The 17,560-nt window shown below is 39.9% G+C and overlaps 1 protein-coding gene across 1 annotated transcript in view; it reads right to left on the bottom strand.

Annotated features, from left to right (window-relative positions):
• The window catches only part of LOC126415919 (prosaposin), a 69,257-nt gene extending 61,552 nt beyond the window's left edge, over positions 1 to 7,705 (bottom strand). Inside the window, exons 1-2 of the mRNA XM_050083466.1 lie at positions 7,551 to 7,705; positions 7,269 to 7,365 (exon numbers count right to left, since the gene is read on the bottom strand). Coding sequence (XP_049939423.1) covers positions 7,269 to 7,365; positions 7,551 to 7,584 — 131 coding nt within the window. The 5' untranslated portion in view covers positions 7,585 to 7,705. The remainder of the gene's footprint in view (positions 1 to 7,268; positions 7,366 to 7,550) is intronic.
• Between the last annotated feature and the right edge of the window lie 9,855 nt (positions 7,706 to 17,560).

The following is a 17,560-nucleotide window of genomic DNA, read 5'->3' as shown; positions in this document are numbered from 1 at the left end:
AACCCAAGATCTGATGGAGTAATAGCTCTGTTACATTTCGAAGAGTGTTATTCATTTCTTATCCAAGATTCTGTGCCCAGTTTTCATTGGGGAAACAGTCTAGCTATAGTGCAGCCTATATTGATTTATTAACCTGAAAATTAACAAAAAGTGCGAAAGCTAACGCGTCATGACAACCTATGGCATGACAAGAGTGGCTGTTCCTGTTTTTATGACAGCACTGGTGAACTTTCTGAAACACATGGTGGTTGAATTACAGAAACTTTTTTAGTGTAATAATCGAACTGTTGCCAAGAATTTGGTATAAAGGCTGAACAGAACTTCTTTGATACCAGCTATGTATCATCTGCCTGTGACTGAGTTGGAGGAACTACCTAACAACTCGCTGCAAGGGCTTGAAGCAGCCAAAATAAAACCAAATTAACAAACTCTGCACCCCCCCCCCACACACACAAAAAAAACTTAACATAAAATTACTTTTTATGGCAATGAGAATAATCTAGGATTGCCTAAGAATGAAATCTCCAGCTTCTCTATCAGTTGTGAAAGATTCAAGTGAAATGAGCTTCTGGAGGCTTTCAGCCATTTATTGCCAAAATTTCAGTGGGTTTTGAGAATCAGCAACAATTTGAAGTTTTAACTTTGCAGTATGTTGTCTGCATCTATGACAAAATTAAGTGGGTTGATAAGAGTTTTGAAATTTTACGTTAATTACAACTCAGGATGGATACATGCGAAGTCCCTGATCAGCATATTATTGAAAGGCTGCTGATCAGTATATTACTGAAAGGCTGAGAGTTCCTGAAACATGTTCTTTTTGGTGTCAACTCCATCCTTTATGTTTTCATTTAAAAAACTGATTCAAAATTTATATTGTTACAAATTGGTAAATGGATAATTGTGTTAACAGAAACCGAAGATGGAATTCATTAGGTAACCCAGATTTGGGGTTGGGTTGTTTTGGGGGAAAAGACCAGACAGCAAGGTCATCGGTCTCATTGGATTAAGAAAGGACAGGGAAGGAAGTTGGCTGTGACTTTCGAAGGAACCATCCTAGCATTTGCCTGGAGAGATTTACGGAAATGACGGAAAACTTAAATCAGGATGGCCAGACACGGAGAGAGAACCGCTGTCCTCCCAAATGCGAGTCCAGTGTGCTAGCCTAAGCCAGATTTGGGAATGTTGGCTAAGCAGTGCACAATGAGGCTAAGGAACCTCTAAAGCAATGCACTAACAGGCTTTGGAGAACGCAAAGCCCATTGTTGAGGTTGCCTGGGTATCAGATGTGGCCATTTCATAATGGAGATGGCATTTCCTATAGCACTGTAGTATAAACTTTTGCTTACAATGGACTTTGCTGAATTCATATGTTCACTCACAATGACCTACTCAATTTGTAAGACAAATGTCTACTGACACGATTTTTCTTTGCATTTAAAAATTGCAACTTTTGCTTGGCATGTTATAATTTGAGGTCTCTTGCCATCAAATATAATTTACAGTTCTGAAACATCAAAATACTGAAAAGAAAGAACCACATCTGCTTACTGAAAATTTTGCATTAACATATCTTGGATAAATACGAATGTATGTGAAAAAATACCAAAACAAAAGTAAGATATCTTGCACATTAAAACCTGCTGTTTCTAACGACTGTCGAACTGCATTAGAGGTGGGGGCATTTTCAGATCTGAAGATTGCGTAGATATTAGGGAAAAATTTTGAGGAATTAACAGCCTCCAACCATCTCAAGAACAATCCATTCTCCAAAGCTAAATTTTATGATCCTAAAGAAGCACAAAGAGAGCAACCACCATACAGCACAATGTTTTACACCAAATAATCCAAGAAATAATTATTTGAAATTAACATTTTTTGGTCGAAAGACTGTTCTGGAACACTCTGTGTGGTGGTGATTACTACCAATATGAATATGAAGTATAGTTATGTCATGTTCTGTAGATCATTTTCCCAATTATTTTATCGATATGATGTGGAAGAAGTCAGATTACAAGATATACACACGACTAGTGTTAATATTAATATTACTGAAATTTTTAGTTCTAAACATGCAACTACTTTTAGAGGTACAATTTTTTTTTTACCATTTCAGAAACAGAAACTCGTCCATGGAGTAAAAGGAATTGTTCAAAGGATGTGATTTTACACTAGACTTAGAACTTGATCTGCTACCTGCCAGACACTTTATGTTGTTGGGCAAATGAGCAAAGATTTTTGTTGCTGAATAATGCACTCCTTTTTGAGTAAGTGACAGCTTCAATAATGGACAGGAAAGGTAATTTTTCCCTCTAGTGTTGTACGCATGATCATCACTGTTCTTCGCAAACTGAGACGGATTATTTGCAACAAATTTTATTAGTGAAAATATGTACTCTGATGGCGCAGTGAAAATACCTAACTCCTTGAAAAGGTACCTACATGACATCCTTGGGTGAACACCACTAATTATTCTCACTGCTCTCTTTTGTGCACTCAATACTTTATGTCTAAAGTGGTGAGTTACCCAGAAAACTATTCCTTAAGACATTATTGAGTGGAAATATGCGAAGTATGTCAGGAGTCTCATCTGTTTATTGCCAAGACTAGCGATTATACAAAGAGCGAAAGAAGCTGAACTTTGTTGTTTGAGAAGATCAGTAATATGCTTCTTCCAGTTCAAGTTATCAATGTGAACACCCAAAAATTTGGAGAAATCTACCCTGTTAACTGAGCCCTGTTCATATGCTACATCAATTGTTGGTATTTCTCAATTCGGTGTACAGAACTGGATACAGTGAGTTTTTTCAAAATTAAGGGAGAGTTCATTTTCTGAGAAACACTTAATAATTCTTAGAAAGACATCCTTAACAGTATCTTCGGCTGCTTTTTCTGGAATGGGATTTTTATTATAACACTTGTGTCATCTGCAAAAAGTACTAGTTCTACTTGCTGAACGTTAAGTGGGAGGTCATTCACGTGAATAAGGAACAGCAGGACCTAAAATTGAACCCTGTGGGACTCCCTTTGTGATGACTCCCCATTCACCAGAATTTACCAACCTCCCAACATGATTTGTGCTACTCAGCACAACTTTTTGCTTTCTGTTCATTAAGTATGATTCAAATCAGCTGTGTGTACAGCCTTCAGTTCCACAAAACCTGAGTTTTTCTAAGAGTGTGACATGACCCACACAGTCAAATGCCTTCGAGAGATCACAAAAAATACCAACTAGCGATAATTTGTTATTTACGACTCTTACTATTTGATGGGTAAATGTGTAGATAGCATTCTCAATGGAGTAACCCTTCCAGAATCTGAACTGTGACATGCTGAGTAAATTATTTTCACTTAAATGTGAGACTACTCTTGAATACATAACTTTTTCGAATATTTTAGAAAATGAAGTCAGCAATGAGATTGGTGTATAATTATTTAAGTCACTCTTGTCCCCTTTCTTATGAGGAGGTTTGACAATTGCGTATTTCAATCTGTCTGGAAAAATTCCCTGTGCCAGCGAAGCATTACATGTATCGCTGAGGACTCCACTTATTAAATTAGAACAACGCTTAAAAATTCTGTTAGAGACTCCATCAACATCACTTGAGCTCTTGTTTTACAATATATTTATAATTCCCTTAATTTCAGTGGAGGATGTTGGTGCTATTTCAAAAGGCCTAAAGTCCTGAGGAATGACATTTTTAACATTTTTTTTTTTTTTGCTTCTTCAATTGAACCCTTTAACCCTATTTATAAAATACTTACAATTTGTGAATAATCATTCACATCATCATCATTTAGCTTTATTGCTACGGTATGCTGTGCACTGTCAGGCTGCCCCTCTCCCATTTGACAATATTCCATATAGTTTTAATCTTATTATCCGCATTACTAATTTCTGTCAGAACACATAAGCTTCTCGATTTCTTAATGACTTTCCTTACAATATTACAGTATCTTTTGTAGTAAGTAAGTAACGTTGAATCCTGACTTATTCTGGCCTGTCCATATATTTCCCTCTTCCTCTTGCACGATATCTTAACTCCCTTAGTAAACCATGGATTACTGACTTTGTAACGGCTTTTCCTGAATAATGTTTCAGGAAAGCAACTCTCAAATATTGAGACAAATTTATGGGGGAACGAATTGAATTTGGCATCAGCATTATTTTCTGTGTATACTTCATCCCATTCTACCTCTTCTAGGCTGCACTTAAAGCTCTTTATCCTGTTCATGTTAATAAGCCTACATGTCTTGTATGTATCTAAGAGAGAGTGCTGAAATGTATCTGGCTTCAGCTGAACACATTCACACAAAGGAAGACAATATGATGAAGCTCTCAGTGGTCAGGTCCACAATATATTTTTTTCCTATGTAATAATATTTTTATGTATTTTTGTCCCTCCTGTTCCCATGGAGAAGAACTGCTGATACAGGTGTACTGTATTAGTCAATCACAGTTTGTATTGCATTCGAAATCATGATTTTATGCATAGCACACAACAATTGAGAACACATCCCTACATACACAAATACATGTACGATCTGACACTGATAATTTTTAATGGTTGAAGCTGATTGTAACACAAAATAATACATGGAAGCAATAAGACTTTCAACAAATACTTATAATAGATGGCAGGAACAACTATTGAAAATCTTGTTTCATTTATGAATCAGTTGACTTTGTTGACACACCTGACATCCTTAGTAAGTATACACATTGAAGAGAAGTACTCCTTTATAACTATGACAACTTAATTAACACAGGTAATAACAGTTTAGGCCAGAACTGTGCTATTACTATCACTTTTAAGTTACAAACAGCTACTAATAAAAAAAATAATAATAAAAATCTGGATCAATTTTGTTATGGAATACCTGAAGGCGCAGCACGATACACACACATCAGCTGCACTGGGATAATCAAAATGAGAGGAGCAGATATACACAAGAACACAGTATTTGGTATATTTTGTTGCTAATCAGAAATACAGATACCAACAATTCATTTTTGTTACACTTTACCAAGTAAAGAAAGTAACAAACATCATGAAGACAGAAATAAAAAAATAATTTGAGAAATCACTCGAGACAATGAGAAAATTGGAGAGGGAGAAATCAGAGGTAGGAAAAGAAAAAAATTAACAAAACACCAACTCTAGCTATACAGGCGTACACGTAACCAAATGACGAAATTATCACAAAATGCAGCAAAAGAACATAAATGCTTACATGTAATGAACTGTCACCACTTCCAATGTAACACTTGCAACTTATTTAGTGGGACAGTGAGAGATGCATAGAAAAAGCTACTATAGCAGATTGAGTGTCAGATTACCTGCAACACCTAATGGCATTCTACATCTACACGATTACCTACTCTGCAATTCACATTTAAGTGCTTGGCAGAGGGTTCATCGAACCACGATCATACCATCTCTCTACCATTCCACTCCCGAACAGCGCGCAGGAAAAACAAACACCTAAACCTTTCTGTTCAAGCTCAAAATTATCTTAGGCTATTTTATTTTGATGATCATTCCTACCTATGTAGGTTGGGCTCAACAAAATATTTTCGCATTCGGAAGAGACAGTTGGTGACTGAAATTTCGTAAATAGATCTCGCCGCGACGAAAAACGTCTTTGCTTTAATGACTTCCATCCCAACTCGCGTATCATATCTGCCACACTCTCTCCCCTATTACGTGATAATACAAAATGAGCTGCCCTTTTTTTTTGCACCCTTTTGATGTCCTCCGTCAATCCCACCTGGTAAGGATCCCACACCGTGCAGCAATATTTTAACAGAGGACGAACGAGTGTAGTGAGCTGTCTCTTTAGTGGACTTGTTGCACCTTCTAAGTGTCCTGCCAATGAAACGCAACCTTTGGCTCGCCTTCCCCACAATATTATCTATGTGGCATTGTTGCCAGCTTGGAATTTACTCCTGAGGCCCTCATAGGAAATAGACAAGGCACGTATTGTTTAATCAACACAAAGTACTTCCATTTCAGAATGAAATTGAGACCCCCCCACTGAGTTTTACCATTGTTTTCTTATTTGTTTATGGTGAATACCAGGATGGTTTCTTTGAAGACGACATGGGCAGTTTCCTCTACTGCCTTTACAAGTAGCTTAATGCTACTTTGACTAATTCTTCAGGGTATTTAACGTTACATTAGTAATCAGATTGTTAGAGGATGGGAGACGATAATTGAGCAGTTGGGTTAGGTTTTGTAGCAGGAGAGTTTAGAAAAAGTGTTGGTATTTCTTTTGAAGTTCTGTTTAACATAACTTTAATCATTTCTAACCTGCATTATTTTGGTCCTAAAAGAAAGACACATAGTTCTGCACGGAGAGAGAATACGTCTAGCAAATAAAACATTACATTCAAGTTAAAATTTACTAACCACACACAACTTCCTTATCTTTCACGGAATTATTTGAAAGAATGCCCCGTATTATGCACTGTTATACACAAAAAAAAACAATTTCTTACTAAAGGATACTAGTCTTTCATTTTCATCATTTCTATTCTTATACAACATGCACCAATAAGTGTTTGGTAGATGATGATCTCTTGTTTAAAAAAATCTTAAGGCAGTTCCTATTGCAAGGATCTATTCATACATTAGAAGAGTTCCTGAACTACAATGTTTAACATTTCCTGTATTGTAAATTGCAAATGTATGCCCAAATTTGTATTTGTAATACTGAATATTTTTATTGTGAACATATATTTTGCAATGTTTATTTCTCTGTAACACTTATTATTTAGTAATCTTTATATCTAAAACGTAATTTTTTGTAGTGGGACCTAAGTTACTGTTTTTGTTTAGTTTTATGCATTACCATAAATTCTGGCCAAAAGCTTGTAAAATTGACACGTTCCATATCCTGTGATAGTGTCACGATAGGATCACCGGAACAAGAGATAAATAAATAAATAAAACTGAATTTCTTCAACGTCGGCATTACAAACGACACACTATAGTGTTCAAGAACCGCAATAATACAAGTACCACAGTATCATTTAACAACCACGAAATTCATTTTCACACAAATTTGAAGGATGGGCTTCATAAAATATGAAATGTTACACTCAAAGTTCTATATAAAGCACATAAAACGTAGAAGTACGCATTTACCTTAAGGAAATGACGGATCATTCACAGGCATTTTCCTGCTCATAATTAAAGTGTGGCAAGTCAATATCAACAATTACGAGGAACAAACAAAAACTATAGCGCTAAGCCTAATTTACTAACCTAATATTCTCGCACCAGTATACAGGCCCCGTGCTGCACAACCTTGCCTCATCGTTCAGATATATTGATATCGGCGGATGTGCCGATATCATGGACACTGCAAACCAAAAGAATAAGAATAAGAACTACTTACCAATTCCTCTTCAAATTAAAAGCGAAAGCCTTTTTGGGAAACAAGTAATGCTTCGGAAACAAAGTAACAGCAACGACGTAATAAAACTGTCTCGAAAAGGATACGACGGGAAAGTATAGCTGTAAAATAGCACTATAACAACGACTCACCACAAATTAGTAAACACAAAACCACCACCCTCATATTGAAATCCTCAACCAACACTACTCAAACACTTCTCCTCCTCTTATAGACGAATACAACTGCGTCTCGTGATTTTCTGGCTGTCACCGTGAACAGTACTACCAACGTTGAGAAACAAATTGCAGCGCACAGCGACGACTATCGATGCAACACTTGTAGTGCCGCGAACATTGAAAGACGACAACGTTGCAATGCAATCTCACGAGTATGCGCTATTATCACCTACAGTAAGTTATGAGTCCGTTTCGTAAACAGCAAGATACAAACAAGCACAGTTTTCTATGCGGTATGGCGTCAATTTGCGTGTGCGAGACCGCAATTCTACCCAATAGTGTCTGATTTAGGCATTGTGGAAAATAAACTGTAAGGAAAAAGTTGAAATCCCAATGTATGGTTAATGTACATATATCCAGGAGTGTTTCTCCCAACCTTAAAGGTCTTATAATTTTCATAACGTCGATCATTCTATTAAAACGGAAATAAACTTGGCGAGAGTAACTGAGGGCTATGATCATTAATCTACTAGGAAAATAACAAAGTAATCATAAAAGGCGTAGTTAGCCGGTTTTTTTTTAAATTAATTTTATTGGGTATTTGTAGCAAACAATATAGCCAAGTTACGAAGGTCAATTTAAACATTTTTCTAAAACTTTCATCTTTGAAATTAATAACACTGAAAATCGTATGTAATCCATACGTGAATACAGAGAGCGAGGAAGTAACGGAATACTAATATAGGAAATATTTTCACTATCCATTCTAAGAATAAGAAAAAAAATCAGTTGCTCACAGGTTTATCAAAGAGAAAATACCCAAGATGGTTTCACCATTTCCTTCTGAAATTAGGAACTGTGTAAATGCTAACACAAGTATCAGTTGCAATAGCTTTTAAAACTCTTCTTATTGGATGGTACAACTTTGTTGTCACTTCACAACCAAAGGAGTCTGTCATAATTTTAACCACCACTGGCTCAGGATAGTATGTAGTCAGCGCACCCATGTGAAAATGTGGCTCTAGAAAGAAGCCAGTGTGTTTTCGAACTAATTGAAGTGCAAAACACTCAGACCTGATGTCTTTCTGGTCATTTCGCATATAATTATAAATATAGACCTGGTGCATGTGTATTATTGCATACATGGTGTGCTGTAAAATGTCCTAGTTAGTGAATCATTTTTCTTTCTCCATAAGTACAAAACTGCTCTATTTATTTCTTTGATAAGCATTTTTTTTAGCTCAAATAAGAAAAGGTAGAAAATAGTATTTAATAATCAATTAGTTAGGAGAAATCGCAAATAAATGCAATCATAGGCCACTGGCCTTTATGAGTATACATTTAGTGTTTTCTGTATATGATAAAATTGAGTTAGTTGTCAGCAATATATCTGCAATAATTGCCACTGACTCTCAGATCAAATGGAAAACTTAAATTTAAAGAATTGTTTTGACTTCAAACTCTACATTTTGAAGCAAAAACATCTGCATACGGTGGTGGGCTCTACTGTGTAGACAAACTAAACTATCTCAAAGCGTTTCGGTATTTTAAAGGGTGCAAAATTTTGGGCATAAATTTCAAAGATTTAACAAATTGTGTTTGTTGGCCTATATTAGTGGTGGTTTAGCCTTCTGGCTAGTACACAGTGAAACCATTTTTATTGTGGTCATGCAAGCACCACACAAGTGTATCATTGCTAGCCTGTGTCTAACTGCCGATGGCCTGCAGGTGTGAGCTTACTGGAAGAGGCTTTCTCTGGTGTGGTGTCTGTTTAAATAAAGAAGCAATTGTTCCTATCCTAACTTGGCTCATAACGGAGGTACCACAAGCAGGACGATGGCGGACTTTTTGATCATGAACTTTACAACACAGAATAGGGAGCTCTCTCTGACATGGAATTATTTAAGTAAATTTCAACTTGAATGGGGAGAGGGGGCGGGGGGATGGAGGGGGGTTAGTTGGGATGGTGGCACAGGGTCCTTTCTCTCCCTGGTGTTTGTTTAAATAAAGGTGCTAGTAGATAGATTCAACCTTAGGTTAGGAGAAACAGTACACAGTGACCTCTGAGTGAATAGTGGCTTGGGAAATTGTGTCAAGTCCAGCAAACAGGCCTGGGTCTGCACAAACATCCTGTGACTCTATCGTCATAGAGCCAGTACCAGTATTACAGAACTCGGATTCTGACGGCACATAACCTGTCCCAATATGTCCCGGTCGCCATGTTCGATCGCTGTCTTGTATTCCAGATCACTCATCTCAAATTCTGATGTCCCAATATGCCAGAATTCCACAATGTTATAAATAGCCTGAAAAGTCTGCTCCACTAGTCCACTTAGTGGACAACAGGTGTGGTCGTGGTAGAATGTGAATCACTTGCCATGGCGTCTCGGTGGGAGGCTACTATGCGAGTGTTAGTGAAGGGCGGTGGTGCGATGTGCTCTGGGGTCAGAGAGCTCTCACTGGTGTTTGTTGAAATAAAGAAGCATGTGGAGAGAAGCGAACTTATAGTTGGGTGAAGCATTGACCATACACCTCTGAGTGACTAGTAACCAGGGAAAACATGTCACAGGGACAGACTTGCATAAACATCCTCTGTCTCAGATGTCGTAGTACCAATATTCTGGAACTTGGAGTCTGATTTCGTAGAACCTCTCCCACTATCTCAGGTCTGTGCTAGTGTGCTTGAGTTCTACATTGTTAGAAATACCACAACAGGTCTGAGCAGGACTATGACACTATAGAACCAGTGTCAGTATTCCAGCTCTGTGCCAGTATCCCCCGGTCGCCACCTTGTGTTCTAGGTCAGCCATCTTGCATTCTGCCATCATAGGTCTACTGCTACCCGTATTCCAAGTCAGCCAGCATGAAAATGCATTGTCTTTGATTTTCTGTCAATTTACACTTAGGACAACGTCCCCACTCTCACATGAAACACACTAGCGTATTTGGGCTATTTTTTTAAATTTAGCGCCAATATTCTTGATTGCGCACCAAAATCTGAATTCCCGCCATTTTACACACAGGATAACTGGCCTTTGTCAGATGGGGTGGTCGTGAGCGAAACCCATGACTTATTGATGACGTCATAGTGGCGGCATCCTTTGTTGTGCCTCAATGCTCCTTACATATCAAATCACCCTCACAGACAGGGTACCCTGTATGACACAGCATTGTAGACAATCGCAGTGCAGGAGACAGTAAGATGCAGTGGTACAAGAATTATGCAGTGTCCTGTGCTGTTCTCCAGACAGAATACAGGGATTATACAGTGTATGGCACGAAAAACCAGATGGAATACTCAAACGTGGGAACAGGCCTGGCGCAGACCGATCTGGCAACAAGTGAGCGAATTATAAAAAGTACAACATGGAATCCACTCTTAATAACGTGGTGCAGAACAATGTGGCGCTCAGAAGGGAAGTAGTCTCTGTCCTTTCCTCCCACAGACATCTTTCATAGTTTCCCTGTATGTACTTTCATTTTTGTTAGCTGCATTCCACACACATTTTGCCTTGTGTAATAACGAACTTCTAAGTTTATGTCTAACCCTGGGTCAACAACTGGAAATGTATGAGCTATTAAGCCTTTCTCTGACTCTGCAGCAGTTGAGCTATTAAGTTTCACCTCATGCAAAATGCGCTGAGTCTCTTTAATATAACAATAACTGAACAGTAAACTTGAGAACCCCGCCCTCCTTCTTGTCAAGATCTATTTTACTAGATATGTATGCATCCTGTGCTTGAAGAACTACTCACATAAAATTCAGCTGCAATTCTTCTTCATGCTTCTGGCCACTGGTAAATGTTTCCACTTCCTCCTTGTGAGATATATCTCGACTGCCTCTTATCTAAATTACTGAACACACATAAAGAATTTTGCTGTCATTTTTGATGAAATGAAACACAGTTTAGAGAGATAAATATTCATTTATTTTAACTTTTTTAAAATATTGCTTAACATTGTAGGATAGATAAATAAATATAAATATGCATCTAATTCTCTAGCAACGTCAGGTAGTGATGATGCAGATGCATCATACATTCTGTGTACTGAAGCACAGCATGCATCATAATTCATTGCAAAAGCTTCCTCTGGCGTGTTCTGATGTGTAAGCTCTGTAAATTCACACCAGACACTTCCAAAAGATCCACATACATGTGGACCCAATTTGCCACACTCATACGCTGCAATCTGGATGGCTAAACTAACATGCATCAAGTTTCTGAACGTAGATTCGTGAAAGTGAATGCACTGCGTGGTATTCTCAGTTTTGTACATTAAGATGACAACAGTCATGGCATAATGTTATACACATATACAGATGGCAGTAGTATCACTCACACAAGTTATAAAAGACCAGTGCATTGATGAAGCTCTCATTTATACTCAGTTGATTCATGTGAAAAGGTTCCTGGTATGATTATTGCTGCATGACGGGAATTAACAATCTTTGAACGTGGAATGGTAGTTGGGGCTAGATGCATGGGATGTTTAATTTCGGAAATCGTTATCGAATTCGATATTCTGGGATTCGCAGTGTCAAGAGTGTGCCGACAATAATGCAAAATGCGCAGATTCTCTTCGATATAGCAGTAACTGGACTGTAAAGTTGAGACCCCCATCTCCTTTCATATCAAGCACTGTTTTACTAGATATGTATGTATCCTGTTCATTCCAAACACAAATATTGTGAAGAATTTTACAAGCACACGAGTACCTCAGTTTTTCTTCTTTTTCTTCTACTTCTTCTTTTGGGTTCAGAGGCACTACCAGGAGGATGAATGTGCATTTCTTGATTTTTTTTCATTTTTGTTTATTGGTTATTTTCGTGGTTTCTGCATTTTTCATGTTTGCCATCATTTTAACTCAGGTTGAGCAGACTGTGTTTGCAGTGAAGCTGTATTCTATTTCTTATTAGGCTAGCAAACTGGTAGTCTGTGTGTGGTGTCTCTCTGCATGAAGCTGGGCTGTGTAGCGGCTGCCAGTCTCTCTACATCTTATGCGAAATGGCGAGTCCGGTGGTTGAGAGCCTTATCCAACCTTTTGAGAGTGACAGTGGTGTGTGGTGACTTGACAGCAGGAAAGGCAATGTATATGCTTAAACAAAGACACAAGTGTTCCCATTACACAACATACAGGTTGGACTTTGACTTTGGGGAATAAGTCTGGGTGGTGGCGGAGGGACATGTCTGGAAGGCCCTTTCCCTCGTGGTGTTTGTTTGAAACAGATGCAAGTGGAGAGATCCAAACTTACAGTTACGAGAAGCAGTGACTATACATCTCTGAGTCAATAGAAGCTTGAAGGGAAAAGCTCGTCAAGTAGATCAGCAGATAGATCTGCACAAACATTCCTAGTCTATGATGTGATAGTGCCAGTGTTCCAGAACTTGGATTCTGACATCACAGAACCTGTTCCAGTATCCCAAATCAGACTGGAATTCTACACTGTTATAAATAGCCCAACAGGTCTGAGCTGGACTGTGATGTCATAGTTAGACTGTCTTTGTATTCCAGTTCTGGAGCCCAACAGCTTTGAGCTGGATCGTAATGTCATAGAGGGAGTTCCAGTACGCCAGGTCTCAGATTCTGACGTCATAGAGCTTGTCGCAGAATGTCCTTGTCGTTATATTGCATTTTTCAACTTCCCATTAGTTTATACTTAGGACAACAACCCACCTTCTATAGCAAACTCACTAGCACAAGTGGGCTATTTTTTGAATTTCCCGCCATTTCCAATTTCCTGTGGAAATTTCAATTTACCGTCGATTTATACATAGGGCAATTGGCCAGATGGGGGAGGGGTGGTGGAAATCCTATGAGCCATCGATGACGTCATCGGTGATTTCATCGGTGAAGCACACAGTGCGAGATCTGTCCTTACTCTTCTACTCTTGAAGGCCCCAATCATGGAAGGTAAGTAAAATGTTGTGCTGTGTGGCACTTGCCGCAAGCTTATCTCTCGTCTTTCGGCTCGGGTTGGCTAGAGGTTTAGTTTGAAAGCTCCGCTGGTTTCGAATTGTCAAGTGCAGGGAAAGCAGACAACGCCCTATAGCGTACGGGAGCAGATGTGTGGAGCTCTGATGGCGGCACGGAGGTGGACGGCTGTTGGTGACTGTGGTAGGTTGTGCGGTGGGCTACCTTGACGTGCTTGTGCTGGCTTTTCCATTTCTTGAAGGGAATTCTTTGACAGTTTTGGACTTGTGTTCAAATGTTAAGACCGTTTTAAGTGTTACAAGGATCAGTTGGAAGTTATTGAATTCGTTTAGATTGTTGCAATGGTGATTAAATTTTCATGTGGTTTTAAGTCCTGCATAGATCGACTGGACAACCATTGTGTTCGTTAGCTTTGTAGCAGTTTGTTACTGATATTTACCGATGGTTTTAGGTGCTGCAGAAATCAGCTGGGGAGTTGTTGAGTTCATTTGAGTTGTTGTAGTTGTCGATTGAACTTTCGTGGGTTTTAAGCGCCGCACATATTAGCGAGGCAGCCGTTAGTATGGTTGACATTGCTTCAGATTTTACTTGTTGCATATTAATGGGAATTCAGTTGCTTCACAGCTGAGGCTAGCAGCTTTTGAGCTGATTAGCGAGCCTGCAAGCTGACGGTCCTCACGCCAGTTGCGAAATGAAGTGAACTATTTCCGATATTTACCATTTTTGTGAAGACCGTGGTAGCAGGCATTGGACTCTGAGGACATTATACTTCAGCGATTACGAAATAGTCCGTTATCTGCAGATTGAGATCCGTTTGGTACAGAAGGCGTGGATGGTAATAGTTTCAGAATCCTGTGAAATAAGCATATATTTCAGCCTTGCATATCGGCAATTAGTGTTTGCCCTAGTGGTCCAAGTGGGTTGTCGGTTCTGGCCTTTTATTTAGATGTTGAAATAAGTGGTTGTTATGGTATTGTAACTGAGATAATTCCCCAGCCTTCTACTCAAGAACTGCTCATGGGATCGAGCTCGAGTTACAATGTGATGACGCCAGTCGATGCCTTATGCAGTTAACAAAAGACTGCGATAAAGCGTTGGCGTTTAGAAAAGAACCTGTCGGATTGCAGCTTCCAACGAAAGCAGATGGTCAGTTGTGGATCGTCCCTCTCGGAAACCGCGATGATAGAGGGACAAAATGCCCCGAGATTCGAGCACCCAGCATAATCTGTAGGTAGACATTCTTTCAAGCAGATTTTAGAGTATGAAGCTTACAGAGTACAGGCTGATCGGTCGGTAACTGTCGAGAGATGCTGGGTTCTTGCCTGGCTAAGACTGGGACAACTACGCTATCTCGCCATTGTGAGGGGAAAGCACCTCGGAGCCGAAAACTATGTTTACGTTTGAAGACCCGGAGGAGATGTTGCCTTTGGGGAACATTCAGGTATTGAGCAGGTGATTGTGAACTGAATCAAGGCATGTGGCTACGTCATGGAACGAGCCAGAAAGGTAGCCGGGTAGGAGGAGGATGCCAACACTGCCACAAAGTGGTTCGCCAGCTCTTCCACAATAACCAATGAACTGGTACAAACACCACCCTGTAGGACAATACCCGAAAGAGCTGTTGATCATTGACGGCCCATAAGACCACAGTGCTTGACCTACACTTGAGAGCAAGAGGCAGACATCTCCAGGGAGGAGACATAGCACTCCCACTGTTCCTTCTTACATTCTTACTTCATTTGATTAGATAGCGTGCCTTAGCACAAAATTGCTTGAAAGTGATAAGGAAGGTTGTCATTTGAAATGTTGCAGGGCTCGTTGGCGGTCCTGAATAGGTATGTGTTTGGCCATGGTGGTGAGGGCCGACGTATGGAAAGGAGTATAGCAGTTCCACTGTGAATCATTGCGTCTCCTCAGATGCCTTGCACAACCTCATCAACAAAATCCAACAGAGAGGTGGGGAAATGTAGCAGCAGAGGCATATAAGGCCAGTTGGCTCTGTGAAGTGCCCAACATTGTAGTTGGTCTGTCTGACGGCGGCAAGAAAACGGCAGGAACAATCGGAAATGGTCATTGCCATAAAAATCGCTGTGCAGTGTCCAATATAGCGGAGCCACAAGATTAGGAGAAGAGATCGACAACTGGAAAGGTGCCATGGGCGACGCCGAAGTGCGTATGAGAAGCATCGATGATGAGGCACAGATCATGGTCTGTGAGAAATTGGTTAGTTAGAAGGCCCCTGCCAGATGAAGTGGTATTACCTCAAAGGTGGTGGTGTGCATTGAAGTTCCCAAACAGGAGAAAATGGGGGTAAAGTTGTTGGATTAATGTAGTCAATGCAACATAAGTAAGTGGCCTGCCTGGAGGTAGATAAACTTTGCAAATGGTAATCACGGAGGTCATTTGCACCCATTCTGTTATCTCCTCAAAATGAGGTACAAAGGGGGATTATTCACTGACGACATCTTGTAAGACGTCGTGGTTTCCTGACCTCCCTTGCTTACATATTCCGCCCTCACAATCATATTCTGCACATCAAGACGCTTCATTCGAACCCAAACTCGATAAGATAAAGTCAATGTTGTATGAATTCATGTAAATGATATGCAAATAACTAGTAAATCACAAGTGCGCACCGAGACTGAAATACTTGAATCTGGCGTACACACACACATTCAAGACACGATGGTCGCAGGGGCTTTTAGTTTGGGAGAGGCAAACCACACACTGGGGGGTCGGTCCCTTCAGAGGACGAGTCAACCTATCTACGTTGGCCAGCGACCACCCGTAGAGCAGACAGCGTTTGCCCGAGTGAAAGGCAGAACAACCCCGTGTTCAGCTTAAAAGCAAATTCCGCTACATTGTGTGGGAGCGTCCAGCCTACGCATTCTTTACAACCACAGCACGCAGTTTCAGAGGTTTTCACAGGGAGACAGCAAACGCCAAACACCGATGCTACAGATTTTCGGATTGGTTGCCTTAAACGAAATGTCATTCTCCCGTTTTAGAAGAGCAATGCTGATTGGCAGACGATATTCCTGACGCCTTGAGCTGAAGGAGTAATGGAAAAGACCAAAAGATATACCCCTTCATGTCTGGCATGGAGAGGGGCCATTCCATTGTCGCTCTTGGAGTGAGAACACGTAACAAGAGCATGTATGCTCGTACGTGTACTCAAAGGGTGAGGAACAAGTCTCTCCTCAGTACTTCACTGGGAGAGCACCTCTGTCAAGAGCGATCTGAGTGCGACTCTATATTGAGTCCTTGCGATTAAGCATTGTTCACTGTGTTGGCCGCCACACTTATTGTGCAGTGTGAACAGACAGAGTTATAGTTAAATGCCTGCAAGCGAATTTTTGAGTGGCATCACAGTGGACTGGTTATCTGACCGGTGTACCACGCCAATAGTTAGACTAGGGGCGAATAGGAGTCCTTGACTTCATCAAGGTGTAGGGAGAGTTTGATTGGCGAAGATCAATCCAGATAGAACGAGAGTTGTCTTATTTGTCAGCAGCGAGCCGCGCAGACAGCAGTCATCGCAGCTTATGCTATTGTGCGCTACAGCTCTTGCGAGCCCCATATTTCCTCCACAACAGTACACTTCACTGTATTTCACATGCGACAGCCTCAACCGTACCTAGCAACATTCTAACGGATAATTATTCAAGTTGAGTAGGTGCGGCTCTCAGCCATTCTTAAACTTTGTATAGAAATTTCATTAGCGAATCCTATCCTCAAGAGGTAACTTCACATTCCGAAAAGAACCCAGAAATAACTTGTTCAGTTCATAACTAAAAGTGACATTGTGATTTCTCAGAATTTTTGCAAAATAAATAATAATTTTCGTTAGTTTCATATTTTTCTTACACTAACTAGCACTACTCCAGTACCCAAGTATCCCACTAGTTACATAAGAAATGGTGTGAATTTTTGTGTCATCTCCTTACAGTGGACGACTCCAGAAGATATTTATTGTTGGAAGTTTTTCAGGCATTTCTCTTTAGAACGTTAGGAGCGTCTGTCTGACAGCTGTAGTAGTAGTGTTGGGG

This window comes from Schistocerca serialis, chromosome 1 (assembly GCF_023864345.2).
Source record: "Schistocerca serialis cubense isolate TAMUIC-IGC-003099 chromosome 1, iqSchSeri2.2, whole genome shotgun sequence".
NCBI classification, from domain to species: Eukaryota; Metazoa; Arthropoda; class Insecta; order Orthoptera; family Acrididae; genus Schistocerca; species Schistocerca serialis.
The sequence above is the reverse complement of the archived record's forward strand: the minus strand, read 5'-3'. Positions and strand labels throughout refer to the sequence as shown.